The following is a 14,516-nucleotide window of genomic DNA, read 5'->3' as shown; positions in this document are numbered from 1 at the left end:
TCTTCCCTGTGTCTTTCAGGGGCTGCCTCTCCCCTCTCCCAGTCATGAAAGGGGGCCAGAGTTACCCCTGGCTAGGATTCCAGGCCCTGGGCCTGTACAACAAAGAGGGCTCTCCCTGGAATGGTAATTCCTGCACCCCCACCCCCACCCCACCCCACCCCACCCTACCCTCAGACACAAGCCGTCCTTGAGGGGAGAAGAGTAAAGCCACCCAAATGGGCTAAGATCGGCTCTGATCCCCTCCCCCCAGTGCCTAATTTCCCCAGACCTCCACCCTCCCCAAGGCCTGTATTTCCTGGCCGTGGACAGGGATCTGGCCTCACCTCCAGGTCCCTCCTCCCTTGCCTGGCTGGGGCGGAGTCTCCAGGCGCCTGGCAGGCCTGCAGGTGCAGGGCCGGGGAGGGGTGGGCTCAGCAGCTGGTGTGCGAGGCAGGCAGCCCCCTCCCCCCTCCTGCTCAAAGCCAGAGCCTGCTTCCTGTCGATGGGTGGGGGAGGGAACAGGTAGTGGAAGAAACAGAAAATGGGACTGAGCAATTGAAGTGTGGGTAGTGGTGGAAGTGGGAAGAGAAACGGAGAAGGGAGGAGTGAGAAAGAGACGGGAGAATATAGGTAGAATGGCAGATGTACAGACAGAGGATGCAGCCAGAGAGGTGGGAGAACCATGAGGCCCAAAGAGTTGCTGACCCCCAGACGGTGAGGGCAGGAGGTGGACAGAAAGAGAAATCAGAGATAGCCAGAGACAACAGAGAAGTCAGAGAAAGGGACAGAGACAGTGTGAGCTAATGGGAGATTTTAAGATGTAGAGTTAGGGGGCAACCAGAGGTGGAAGGCACGGGGATAAGGAGAGTATGTGAGAATTGCCTCCGCCCCTCCCACATTGGGTTGGGAAATTACCCCCACCTAGGTGAAAGAGGTGGCTTTTAGGTGGGCTGCAAGTGGGGACAAGCCAAAGCTGGAGGTGGGGTGTGGCACTCCTATCTGGGAAGACCCATCTCCCCCTACTAAAGAGCAGAAGATGCAGGGGGATGTGCCTCAGGCCTGGGGCTGGGGACTGTGAGGGGCACAGGTCTGACCCCATTCCCCCCACTTCCCATTTCTCTCCTGGCCACAGCTGGACAGACCACCAGCCGTAGCACCTGTTCTGCCTCCAGCCACCCACCCACCCAACCAGCTGATTCTAGGCTGGGAAGTTGCTCAGGGTCTGGGGAGGGTGGGAGGACCTGGGAGTAGAGGCCCTGGGGGGAGTTCATGCCCAGGTGCTAATCCCCATCCGGCCAAGGCGGTCCTGGAGCCTCGCTGACCTTCTTGGAGATTAGTCCCCATGGCAACTGCAGCGACTCGCCCCCTCACACTGGCTGGGCCAGGTGGGTGGGTGGGTGGTGGGGACAGAGGTTGGGCTGGGGTGGGAGGGAGGCTTCCTGAGGCCTCACAGGAGTCAGGGCTGGGAGGCTCCTCCCCAGCCAGCAGCCAGTTTAGTTGACAGAGAAAAAACTGAGGCCCCAAGAAGGGGAGTGACAGGCCCAAGGCTAAATATGGAGCTTGGAGAAGCACTAGACTAGAAGCCAGGTCTCCAGCTCAACTCCCAAGTGTCCTTTCCAGGACAGCAGAGGCCTAAGCAGGAACAAAGGAAATTGGGATGCCCTCCTCGGACACCCCTGTGCCAACTGTGCACTCAGGGGCTGAGTTGCTTGAACGGATGAGGTGGAAAGGGGACCTGGTACCCAGCTGGCTTCCACAGGGCTGAGTTGGGGAGAGGGGAATGCAGATCCTAGGGCCATGCTTTCTGCTCCAAGCCTCCCCCCAACCTGGCCCAGCTCCAGTGGGAAGGGGGAGGAGCCATGCAACAAAGCCAATTACAATGACAACCACAGCAACAGCTGACTTTTATTGGGCTTCTGTGCTTTACCTGCATTTAAGTCTTCACAACGCTCTTTATGACTATTATTATTATTCCCATTTTATAGAGGGGAAAAATTGAGTAGCAGAGCACAAGTTTATCCAATTTATAAGCAGTGGCACTTGGACTTGAACCCAGGTAGCATGACTCCAGAGTCTACATTCTTAGCCCCTTTGTGTCTGTGATCGTAGGTGGGTGGCTGAGATGATGGCATCTTTGTGACTGTGGAAGGGGTGTGTGGGCCTATGAACGTGCACAGATACATAAGCATGCCGGAATGCACACAGCACAGTACCTGCCATGTAGTGCATCTTTTTAAATCTTTGAGGCATAAGAGAAGGAACAAATATGGATGTGACTGTTAGGGTATCTACTGGTTTCTAAAATGAGACTGTTCACATAGGATGCATGAGGGGCAGGTCCATGTGCCTGCATCTGTGTGGGTGATTGTCCCCATCTGCCTGTGAACTTGTATATATATATGTGCACTCTCTGTGCCACCCTGTGTGAGGCCTGTGGCTTTGTGTATGAGCAAGTGGGTGGTGGTGAAAATTGCTTTCCCTCTCCCTGGATGATGGCCAGTTCTCCATCCTCACTGAGGGACAATGAAGAGAGGCTCTGTTTATACTGGGCTAGGATAAAGCGCCTGTGTGGGTGGGGCTCCCAGCCCTCTTAGGATCCACCTCTTTTGGGCACAGCTGTCAGACCCTGGGGGAGCCCGGCTGGTCTCTGTACCCGCCTTATCTCTGTCTCCCAGGAGACCGGGACCTGGACAGCCCCAGGGAAGGTACTCCTCTGCCTGATCCTAGCTCCTGGCCTGGGTGGGGGTGGGGAGTGGAGGAGCTGTCTGGAAAGGAGGGGCTGCTGATGGTACCCGATGGGCAGCTGAGACACGGTGGGGGGAGAACACCGGTCACAAAATTTGCATCTACAGCCACCAAAGCCCTGGATGATTTCCCAGGGAAATGAGGGGTAAGGTTGGGAGCAGGCAGGCTGGGAGAGGGGACCTTGGCCACCTGATACCACTAAGCCACCCAGGAGTATGAGAAGAGGGGCTAATGATGGGATGGGGCTGTGAGGGAGGGCCGCTTCTCTGGGAGTTCTTGGGGTCTTCACCTGGGATGGAGCCTTGGGAGAGGAGTCTGGTTGGGGCCTCAGGACCTCACTGAGGGCACTCAGGATGGAATTCAAGGGTTTCTCTGTGGGATCCCACAGTGCCTGTTTTGATAGACTCCATGGGGCATGGGGATCCTGAGGATTCACTGTGGCATCCAGAAGTCTCTTTATGAGATGGAGGACAATGGGGTCAGGGTGGAGGGTCTCTAAAGGTGATGAGGCCCCTATAGGATCTTGAGGTCTTTCTGAAATGTAGATCTGGGGGCTCTGGTTTTATGTTTCTCTAACCCACCTCCATTCCCAAAGTCGAGACTGTGAATGTGGAGGGGGTAGGGGTGAGAGTGCTGAGCTGGCAAACAAAGCCACCTGTGCATCCATCCTTCAGGAAGCTGAGTGCAACCAATTTGGGAAAACAAACAGGAGCAGCTGGTGGGGGTTGGGAGGTAATGGGGAGGGGAAGGCTCAGGGGTCAGAGCTGGACCAGCCTGGTGGGAAAGAGACTGGGAGGGAGTCCAGTACATCCCCTCCAGCCCTTTCCTTGCCTCTTCCCCTCAGAGGCTTGTTTCTCCGTTTCTCACAAGACTATGAGGCCCAATGCGGTAGAAGAATCTGGGGAGATGTGATGTCCCGGAGGGAACAGGTCTTCTGGTCAGGCCCCTCTTGGCAGGTTTGGTGGAGTGCACTTTTCTGAGAAAGCTGCTCACTGGCACCTAGAACTAAAAGCCACCAGAGTGGATGAGACCTACAGAGCCTTCTCCAGATGGGAAAACTGAAGTACAGAGAAGGGGAGAAGCTGCCCTTCCCTTCTTAGGCTACTTAGTGGAGGACCACCACCCACACCCCCGCAAGAGGAGCTGGGATGCCTTTCTCAGCACACAGAGTCTCTGCCCTTAATCCAGGCCAGACTCCCTAATTCTACCTTAGAGCTCAGCTGTACTTCCTCCTCCAACCCCGCCAACGACACCCCCCAACCCTTGAAAGCGCTCGCGCACACGCACACGCACGCACTGACCAACACCTGGACAGCAAACTGCCCTCCCAGGTGCAGCGCCACCCCCAGGGGTGTGTCCCCCCCCCCCCACCGCCCCTCCTTGCCCAAGCACAGCGCCTACCCTCCTGACTAGCACCCAGCGCGCGCGTCACCGATCAGCGCACACTCACAGCCTGACGCACTCGCCACCCGCGTCCGCCGCCCCTCGCGCTGTCGGCCTCGCACCGACGCCCCCCTCTACCCCGCCCACCGCTCATTTTCCGGCCAATGCCGCCCGCCTCCTCCCTCTGGTGGCCGAATCCAGAATTGCCGGGGGAGGGAGGAGGGAGGAGAGATGGCGAGAAAGGTCGGATTCCTCAGTCCCACCCCCTTCCCCTGCCATAGTCCCGACTTGTGAAATGGCCTGGACACTAGGGTTGGTTCTTGGTCTCCTTATGGTATAGGGGGAACTGTACCCCATTTGTGTTTGTTCATCCCCTCTAGGGTGGAAAGTCAATGGACAGGGTATGATCCTGACCCCACCCCCAGTCAAACCTGACTCTGGTTGTCCCTGCTGTGACCCAATCCTGCTAAACTGGATTTTTAACTGTCTCCCAACCCATGCCGAGTTCTAAGGCATTGTATTTTTTTCCTTCAGGGCCCTGTATTCTTGACACTCACCTTTTTATACCTCATGATCCCCAACATCACTTCCTTACCAGTCAAAAGAGAGACCCAAGGAAGATTCCTGCTGCCCTCTGCGCCTGCTCTGAGCACCCCAGAACTTCAGGAATGGGGGGGCTGGTAGGATGCGCAAACCATCAGCCCCCTCCCCCATAGGAGAATTTCTTCTATAGTTCCTTTCTCCATGGACATTTGACCCACACCTGACCACCTTGTTCATTCATTCAAACTGTTTTATTGAGTGCTTAATATATATACAGTATGGCATTTGAGGAGAACACTTGAGTACAAGACAGACACAAACCCTGCTCCCTTAAATGGGTCCTATACTCTAAGCAGGGAGACACTCAGTACACCCATAATTGAAAGATGAATTATAACTTAACAGAGTGTTAGAAAGTAAGAGTGCCAGAGCACCCCCCCCCCGCCCCAACAAAGAGGTAAGAAACAAAGAGCCAGCCAACCAACATCTTATTACTAAGCCATTCCAAGGAAAGGGATCAGCAAATGCAAAGGCTCTGAGATGGCGATAAGTTTGACATGTTGGAAGAAAGGTAAAAAGGTCAGTGTGGCTAGCCTTGGGTGAGCTGGGTGTCTGCTCCTGGCCTGTTCTAACCCCTGTAGTCACTGGAGGTTGGACAGGGGTAGTGGGAAGAGCACTGGACTTTTGGAGTGGAAGTTCTAAGGTCCGACCTTGCTCTGACACTGGCTACCTATGTGAGCTCAGACAAGCTCCTTCACCTTCTTGAGCTCAGTTTCCACATCTGTACATGCAAACACAAATCACAGGGCTGTTCTCAGAATCTATTAGGGAAGCACTTGGCTCCTGGGAACTTCAACAACATTGGTTTCCTTCCCACTGGCCCCTCACACTTCTGCTGGGATACCCCCATTCAAGGTGAACTCACTATTTTGCCAGAAGTTTCTGTGCCATTGACAGCTATGGTAGTTAGGAAATCCTGCTGCAAGTTGTGAGGAAACTTCCTCCCTGGAGTTTTTCCTTAGGGCTCCAAGACCTTTCCCCTCTTTCTCTTTTCTCCATCTTCCTGCCCTTCCCCCATCACACCTGCTACCAGGGTTGCGGGTGTGTGTGTGTGTGTAAGAGCAGGGGATCTTCAGTCCAACAGAAGCCCAGGTTCACATCTCAGTTGGCCCACTCTTCAGCCATTCTGGAACCCCTCTGGGCCTCTGCTTTGTCAGCTGTGAAGTACAGGATAATAGCACCTACATCAGTGGATCCGGTAGGTGAGAGAACTGAGACCAAGCACTTAAAATCGCTGAGCAGAACTCCTGGCCTGTAATAGGCGCTCAGTAATCAGTTGCTACCCTCAGGGAGGCATCAGGACTGAAGACCCCAGACCCAGGAGCTGTCAGGGGGGAGGAGGGATGAAGTGGGAGGTGGGCAGCACCTTGGGTCTGACAGCCCTAGGGTTGAACCGTTCCTCTTACCTACCATAGTGTCACTATTTTGGTTACTATTATTCTGACCAGTTTAAAACCCTTAGGTTTCCTGCGCTCAGCGCCGCCTTGCGACCAGTCCTGGCCGTCACCACCTCCCAGCTCCGCGGCGAGAACAACTCTCGGACACACAGCGCTGGTTCCGCGAACGCAGGCTGGAGAGGAAAAAGGGCTGCGATGGACAGATCCTCCAGGGAAAAGAGGACTGAGGGGCGTGGCGCCTTCTCTACCTCCGCCCTAGTGTCGCCCAGAAGGGAAGCCTTGACCTAGGACTTAGAAAAGGTGGAGTTTAGATGCTGGGAAGAACTTGGGCACCGCGAGTCAGAAACGCGCCGCCTTAGCCGTGGCCCCGGGGCGGCCGGGCTCCTCCAATACTGAGGTGTAACGTGCAGAGGGGAGCCTTCTGCCCCGACGCCCAGTGAGCCCCGCCTGGCTGCGGCCCGGGAAAAAGCGCAGAGTCAGCCTAGGCTGCGGCGGGCGCGGGACGGCACCTCAGCACTTTCCATTGTGATTCCCGCGGACCTGCCAGGTCAGCGGCTGCGGGAAAGTTCCCGGCTCCCTGGGGAGACCAGAGCTGCCCACGGTCTGCCCGCTGACTCAGCCCACCCCGTTCCCCCGAGCCCCACTAGCGAGAGAAGGGAAAGGGCGGGGAGCCAGGGCTGGTTATAAAGCCCCGCGCGCTCCGCCCGCGCGCAGCCTCTCCATTTTTGTGTCTGTGCCGCGCTCACCCACCCGGGGAATACAGGTGCCGGTGCCGGGGCTGGGTCTCTTCGGGGCGGGAGAGGGCGAGGCGAGAGCGAACCGCTCCAGTCCCGGGCTCCTTCTCCGCCTCCCCCCACCTCCACCCAGGTTGGGAGGGCTTAGGCCATGGTGGGTGCTCGCTGAGCGCGGCGTCCGACCCTTCCTGCCCGCAGGACCATGAGCAGCGCCCAGCCGCCGGCGCCCGCCAGCCTCACCCTCTGGGACGAAGAGGATTTCCAGGGTCGCCGCTGTCGATTGCTCAGCGACTGCGCTAGCGTGAGCGAGGGCAGCGGCCTGCGCCGGGTGCGCTCGGTCAAGGTGGAGGATGGCGCGTGAGTGATGGCCCGGCCGCGGCTGGGCTGGGGCGAGGGGCGCGGGGTTCGGGGGGTCCCAGCTCCAAATCTGGGACCTCAACCCTCAGTCCTTCATTCCTCAGACCCAGTCTCCTTGACCCTAATCCCAGAAAGTGGCCCATCAACGTGGGCCACCCTGCAGCCCTTCCCACGGCCCCCCACCCGCCACAAGGCAAATCAATTGAAAGAGAGCAAGTCCTCGCATGAACTAAGGGGATAAGGGCCCCCTTGCTGGTCCGGATGACACTGGGGAGTGGAAGGAGTTCCAAGTGTAGCTGTGTTCTCTCCGAAGTTTTCCTCTGTGCAATGTTAGGTGGCTCTATACTTAGTTAAGCAAAAGGAAGCCAAACCCCTCCTGCCCGCCTCACCCTGGCCTTGGGGAACACTGAGGCCTGGGTGGTGCTACCGCCGGCTGGGAGGGCTTGACAGTGATTGGTTTGGTGAAGTGCCTGACCTGGAAAATTCCTTCCAACCCGGGAGACCTGAGCGGGAAGCCTCAGATCCCTGATAGTAGCCAGCTTGGGGTCATCACCCTCATGACGGGCTAGATCTGCCACGTAATGGGTGTGTTGGGGGTAGGATTTGGAGTTGAGGCAAAAGATGGGGTTTCTGGGTCTTTTCAATCACAGCCAGCAAAGAGGGGGCGGGGAGGAGAGAAGCTGGAACAGATGCCTCCTAGCTCCTCTTCCCCTTCTCCAGTTGGGTGGGTTTCGAGTACCCCAACTTCCAGGGACAGCAGTTTATCCTGGAGAAGGGTGACTATCCTCGCTGGAGCGCCTGGAGTGGCAGCGGCGGCCACCACAGCGACCAGCTGCTGTCCTTCCGGCCAGTGCTCTGTGCGGTGAGCTCAGCCCGCTCCCCCTCCTCCTCTGCTCCACCTCCTATCTCATAGCTGGAGACCTTGGCCCCACCACGGCACCCCCAAACCACATCCACCCCTGCATGAGGGTGTGACCACATCTTCCTGATAGGTGGTAGTGGCATCAATTCCCAGAGCTAGAGGAGACTCGGAAAGTTGGAATTGTGGGCATAGCCTAGACAGCTGGCGATCAGCACCGTGGACAGCGCCCACCAATCCCTCACATCCAGTGGTTCATACTTGTGAGCACCTCTGTCCTCTCACAGCCCAGTGAGGTCCGGGGTGGGGGAGTAGTCTACTGTTAGCCCCATAAACAAGTGTGAAAATGGGGCTCAAAAAGGGTAAAGTGACTTACCCAGGGTCACAAGGGTTAACATGAAGATGAGACTAGAACTCAGGGATCAAGGCTGAGAAGAGGGTCAGCCTCAGTGGGGTAGGGTGGAGCGTGTGTGTGCATGTGTTTGTGTATGCATGTGTGTGTGTCAAGACTAGTAATGAATTAAATACACCAGAGAGGAGGATCTCACTTCGCATTTGTACTGACTTAGGTGTGCTACTGGTGAGGCCTGGGACTGGAGGGTGGAGGGCAGAAAGCAGGTGCTGAACTAGCCCAACTTCTCCATCCTAGGAGGCTGATAAACCCTACAGGGAGAAAGGCCTGGTGTTTGGGAAGTCAAGACCCAATGCTGATGCCCTAGCCTGTCTGTGCTGGTCTGAGGTCCAGTTCCCCTTAGTGGGCCCTACTCTTTGAGAGGCAGTGCCCAGGGTGCTGGGCAGGGAGCTGAGCAGTCTGTGAGGCTCTTGGTTAAAGGACTAGGTTTCTCTCAGGACATCTGAGTTTCCTCCTGCAAAAGAGGTCTCTTCCAATAAGATGCCCACCAGCCCTGACCTAGATGCATCTCTGAAACATCCCCAAAGCCATAGGAGGGGTCAGGTGGGGGACCTCTGAGCATCTCAGCTTCCCAGGCTGCTAGTTTGCTGATGGAGAGCAAACTCTGAGAGAATTTGTGGGGCCTAAGTGGCATAATGGTGGATGGAGTGGGGTTGAGAACACCTCCAATCATACCCCTTGGGAGGGTCTGACTCCCCCAACCATCTTCCTGTGCCTCAGAACCACAGCGACAGCCGTGTGACACTTTTTGAGGGGGAGAACTTCCAGGGCTGCAAGTTTGAACTCAATGATGACTACCCATCCCTGCCTGCCATGGGCTGGACCAGCCAGGACGTGGGTTCCCTCAAAGTCAGCTCTGGAGCGTGAGTCTTGTGACTGCAACCTGGGAGCTGGGGAGAAAAACAGAGAAACAATGGGGACCAGAGAGGCAGGTGGGGAAGAGAGGTGATGGGAATGGGAAACGGGGGAAGTGATTATATGGAGGATTTGGGGGCAAGCGGAAGTGGGATGATGAAGACTTGAAGAGGGAGGGCAATAGAAGAATAGCAAAGGGGAATGATATAGAGATAGAAGGAAGACTTGGAACATGGGTGAGGAGGCAATGGCAGACAAGATGAGAAAGAGGATAGAAAGACCAGCAACAATAGGCAGGGCAGGGTGATCCATATCCAGAAAACAGAAGCAATGGTACTGGGATGAGGTAGAGAGCCAAGAAAGGGGAAGTACTAGAGGAGGACAAAAGTAGGGTATGGAAGATGCCAGGGTATGGCAAAGTCTACTCATCACCCTGTGCCCTCACCGACCTAGGTGGGTGGCTTACCAGTATCCAGGCTACAGGGGCTACCAGTATGTATTGGAGCGGGACTGGCACGACGGGGAGTTCCGTACCTATGGTGACTTTGGCACACAGGCCCACACTGGGCAGCTGCAGTCCATTCGGAGAGTCCAGCACTAGGCTTTGTCACCCCAGACCCCTTATCTGAGGATCCCTCAATAAAGGTTTTTGACCTGCCTGCTCCCTCTTGCCTACTTCTTGCTTCCTCACTTTGTGATTTCCATCCTCATCCCTCTGAAGGTCTCTCCCTCCAAACCTGACCCTTCAGGGTCAAGGACCCTTGAGCCTGGAGCATAACCTGGCTTAGGATATATATGACTAGGCTCTGATGGGGCTAAGAGGAAACCACTTGTTAGAATTTTTTGGCTCCTGTTAAATAAAAATCCCACACCTCTCCCTGGTAAAAAAAAAAAACAAAAAAAAACCACCAGCTTGGGCTAGGGGTACTAAGCCCAGATGGCACCTTTGCCATCCTGTGTCCATTGTGGGATGGACACAGCTCCACACAGGATTCTTAGCTAGATTTCTACCTCCACACGCCCCTTGGTCAGATGCCTTCACAGGGCAAATCTCCCTACCCCTATGCAAAGGCTTCTAGATCTAGCCTTTATCTTCACTTTGGTTCCCCACCCAACCCAGGGAAACCTGCACCTCTTTCCTCCATTTCCTGCTTTTAGAATCTTATGGCCTAGAGAGGAGCAAAGGTACCAGAGGAGGAGTTAACAGGAGGTTCCACTGCCTTCCAGGCCCCTGTGAGGAAGATATTCCTTCTTTCCAGGCCAGCCCCCTTTTCTGAATAATAACAGTCCTTACATGCTAATGAGCGCCAGCATTTACAAAGCAGTTTCATACCCCTCCTTTCAGCTGATCCAAACAACTCAGCTTTGAGGCAGGAAGGGGAAGCACTAATGTGCTGTTGTCCAGTTGAACCCCGAGAGGTGATGTGACTTGCTTAAGGCCACGCAGGGTTGTGCATGGCTAGACAAGGACTTGAACCAAGCTCTTCCCCTAGGTTCCATCTGTCACAACTCTTCAGAGGACAGGTGAGTTGGAGAGGCAACATGTCAGCTGTTGTCCCCAGTGAGGCTGGGTTCTGAGGCAGGTGGCAGACACCCACAGCCTTGACAGGTAGAGACTGAGTGTGGTGGCAACTGTCAGACACCCTAACACTAGTGTTGTTACTAAGCTCCCTCTTTGACCCAATGGGTGATAACCCCAACTCCACCTGGGCTGGGGTCTCCAAAGCCCTGGGATGCTCCTTATCCTGCTCTTCAGGGTTGCTTAAATTTTTGAGCCCCAAGTGGCTCTATCAATGCAGAGAGGTGGCTCCCCAGCAGAGCGGAGGCACGGTGATGTCCGAGCTTAGCCAGACCTGGGCCTGGGCAGTCCGAGGGGCCCCACTGAGAAAGGTCAGGCAGCTGCTCCCCTGGGAAGAGCCCTTAGCCAAAAGTCGGAATACCTGGGGCCAAATCACGCAGCATCCCTGGATGTCCAATTAACTAGTAACAAAGCCAGTACTCTAACACAGGACTCCTGACCCCAATTCCAGGCTAAGTGGAGGCTGAGCAGAGTGGTGTCTGAAAGTCTCAAACTTCAGCAGTGCCCTAAATCATTGTGGTCTGCAGAGGAGTCTGGGATTCCTCACTAGTCACAGAATCTTCCCATCCCTTTGAGGGACGGTAATATTAACAATCACTACCATCCATAGAGCTCCATTTGTGTTATCATATAAACATTATAACCCTGTATGGTAGGCACTGTAATTCCCAGTATACAGATGATGAAATTGAGGAGCAAAGGTTAAGTCATTTACCCAAATTCACACAACTAGGCAATAGGGGAGCCAAGACCCAGAAGCCAAACTGGCTTCAAAACCCAGCAGGGCATCGCCCCAGGTCTGCTTTGAGGGGAGGGAGGTGGGCAAAGGAAACTTTGATACTCACCATTGGCTGAGCTGACCTCCATGCAGGAGGCACTGTGGCATGGCGGCTGGGAAGAGTCTGCAAGGCAACTTCAGGGGCAGGCAGTATAACCCTGGGTAGCATGCTCTAGTTCTCAGGAACTCAGTTTCTCCATTCGCACAAGGGTACTGGGGGAGCTAGCTAGTTAGTCCTAGGTTTTCCAGGACACTTGCTTTACTCTGACCCTCACAGCCAGGAATATTTTCACCTCCCACCACCTTCCACTCCTCCCATTCTACGCAAGCTGCCAGCCTACACAACAACGTGGGGCCCATGCCGAGCCAGGGTCAGAGGCTATGGAGAAAGAAGCTGCCGGGGACTTGCCAGAGGCTACTACTTGTGCTGTACTCTTAGCCTAAGGACCAAGGGGATAGAGGAGAATGCCCCCTCGTGGTGCAGCCAGAACCCAGACTACATTAGGGGACACTGAGCAAACGCTCTCCCCACCATCCCACCCCTCCAGCACCTGAGTGCCTGCAGTGAGGCCTAGGCAGTGAGCATACACTGTCTATCCTTTTCCACCTGGAAGCTGGGATGTCCAGTTAGCCTTCTGCTCTGAGCACCCCTCCTTTCTGCCTCAGCCTCCTGCTATCCCTACCCATGTACTCCCACAGCTCTTACCTCTTCTTGGTGTTTTCCATCGTCAGTAGCTTTGGGGAAGCCATAAGAGGGCACAAAGGAGAGTGTTTGGGACCTATACCTACCCTCAAGGTCCTCCTTTCCTGCAGAGCCCTAAGCTTGATTCCCAGGGAGTATCCCAACTTCAGGCCTTTGCTTCCCCTAGATTCCATGTTTATATCCTGAAGCCCCCATCCCTGTCCTTCTAAGGACACATCCCCCCTCTAGAGGATCCCTGCTCTTCTCCAGACTCTACCTGGCTCTTTCAGACCCCAGCCCTCTGCACCCTCCACCCTCTTAGAAGAACAGGCTAACAGTTACAGCAAGTGATCATGTGCCTGGGGGCCCTGCAAAGCCACCCTCAGCCTGGCCTCCAAGGCCAAGGATCCCACAGGAGACCTGCCCATTCCAATCCACGTGCTCCAGCATCCTAGGCCTCTCACCTCCTGGACTCAAGCAGTGGGACAGAAGGCATTGAGCTTACCGATACTGACAGTAGCCACAGGATGTTATGTGGATACAGAGGGCACTCCTGGCACTGGGCCTCATCTTTAGCCAACATCCCCCCTTAGTCTGTTGCTCCAGAGCCAGGAACCCCACAGCTACTCACAGACTTTAACCCATTGGGGAACCAGGTGGCAAAAGAAACCTCCCTGTCTCATTCGCTGATAATCCAATCAATGCCTTTGCATGAGTTGGGAAAAAGGTACCTTTTTCCCAACTTGCCCCAGGACTGAAGGACTTATACAATACATAGTCTGCATAACTGAATGGAGCCAGCCTTGTCTTCACCCCTGTACCCCTAGCAGAGTAAGGAGCCAATTGTTGTTTAGTTCAGGGATAAATATGGCAGGGAGTAACCGCAAAGGTGGGTGGTAGACCGGGGATGGGGAAGGATGGGAGAACAATAGTGGCAGGGGTGAGTGGAAGTGGAATCAGTAATCTACCAGAAAAAGTGAATATAGATTCTTAATGTTTCTAGAGCCTGGCCCCAGGCCCCTACAATGAATTTGTAGAGACTGAATAAATGACAACTGGGGAGGTGAGTGGGAGGGGAAGAGAGAGAGAAAGAGGAGTCTGGCAGGGAGATGGGACTAAGAGACAGAAGAGGAAGGAGACTCCTCGAAAGCCAAAGGGGGATAAAGGCAACTCACAGGAAGTTGGGGGGTTGGGACGCCCCAGCACCTGGCCTGAGGCCTGGGAGTCTTGGAAAGGCAAGGACAGGGGTGAAAGCAAAAGATACCGGAAAGGGGATCAGGTCTTTAGCAAAGAATAGAGAAGGTGAAGGAAAAAGGGGGAAAAGCCACGGGGAGGGGGGACGCGGGGAGGAGAGGACGGGGAAGAAGCGGGAGGGGGCGCGCAGAGATAAAGGGAGCAACGGCTGCCGGGCTCGGAGCACAGCGACAGGCGAGAGGGAGGGAAAGCGGAAATTTAAAAGTGAAGATGCAGATAACGCAGCCTGGAGACGGGAACCCGGGTGGGGGTTGAGGGAGGAAGGGAGTGGAGAGTGGAGCAGTGAGAAGGGCGGAACGCTAGGGAAGGAGAGCTCTGGGGAGGGGGCCGTGGCCGCTGGGGTTCGAGGTAGGGCTGGGTACCCCGCCCCATCTCTGTTTGCAGAGTCAAGGAGGCGGAAAAGAATCGTGCTCCGGGCCTCGGTCACAGCGCGCGGCCCGGGCCCATCCCCCCCCGCGTCTCCCGGGCTGCGGGGCGCGGGGGGCTGCCGGGTGTGCTTGGCTGAGGCTCCGCGCGTTGGAGACTTTATTGCGATGGGGCGATAAGGGGGGCGGGGGCGGGGTCCGGGAGGCCTAGGCGGTGGTGCTTTAATTAAAACGGAAATTGCGGCCCCTGCCCGCTCCGGGGCCAGAGGGTTCCAAGCAGCCCGGTAGCTGGGAGCACAGCTCCCGGACCCCCCACCCCCCACCTCCCCACCCCCGCCATCCTCCGCCACACCCGGGTTGCCCCTCCCGTCAAGCCCCGCCGGACCCGGCGCGGTCTTCTCCCAGTCACCCACGGTCGTCTCGGGCGGAGATCGGTGCCCCGGAGCGCAAAGCCTGACGCGCTCCCCTACCCCTCCTTCCCTATCCCCCACCCCCCCACCTCCCCCACCTCCCACCGCCCAGTCCCCGGCGGCG

The 14,516-nt window shown here is 56.0% G+C and overlaps 1 protein-coding gene across 1 annotated transcript; it reads left to right on the top strand.

The window, feature by feature from the left end:
* Positions 1–7,043: 7,043 nt before the first annotated feature.
* On the top strand, positions 7,044–9,988 carry CRYBA2 (crystallin beta A2). Its single transcript, XM_077152040.1, has 4 exons — positions 7,044–7,198; positions 7,919–8,060; positions 9,190–9,332; positions 9,778–9,988. The coding sequence occupies exons 1-4, from the start codon at positions 7,044–7,046 to the stop codon at positions 9,923–9,925; spliced, it is 588 nt and encodes a 195-aa protein (XP_077008155.1). The 3' UTR covers positions 9,926–9,988.
* The last annotated feature ends 4,528 nt before the right edge of the window (positions 9,989–14,516 follow it).

The sequence above is a fragment of the Tamandua tetradactyla genome, chromosome 3 (assembly GCF_023851605.1).
Source record: "Tamandua tetradactyla isolate mTamTet1 chromosome 3, mTamTet1.pri, whole genome shotgun sequence".
Classification (NCBI taxonomy): Eukaryota; Metazoa; Chordata; class Mammalia; order Pilosa; family Myrmecophagidae; genus Tamandua; species Tamandua tetradactyla.
The sequence above is the reverse complement of the archived record's forward strand: the minus strand, read 5'-3'. Positions and strand labels throughout refer to the sequence as shown.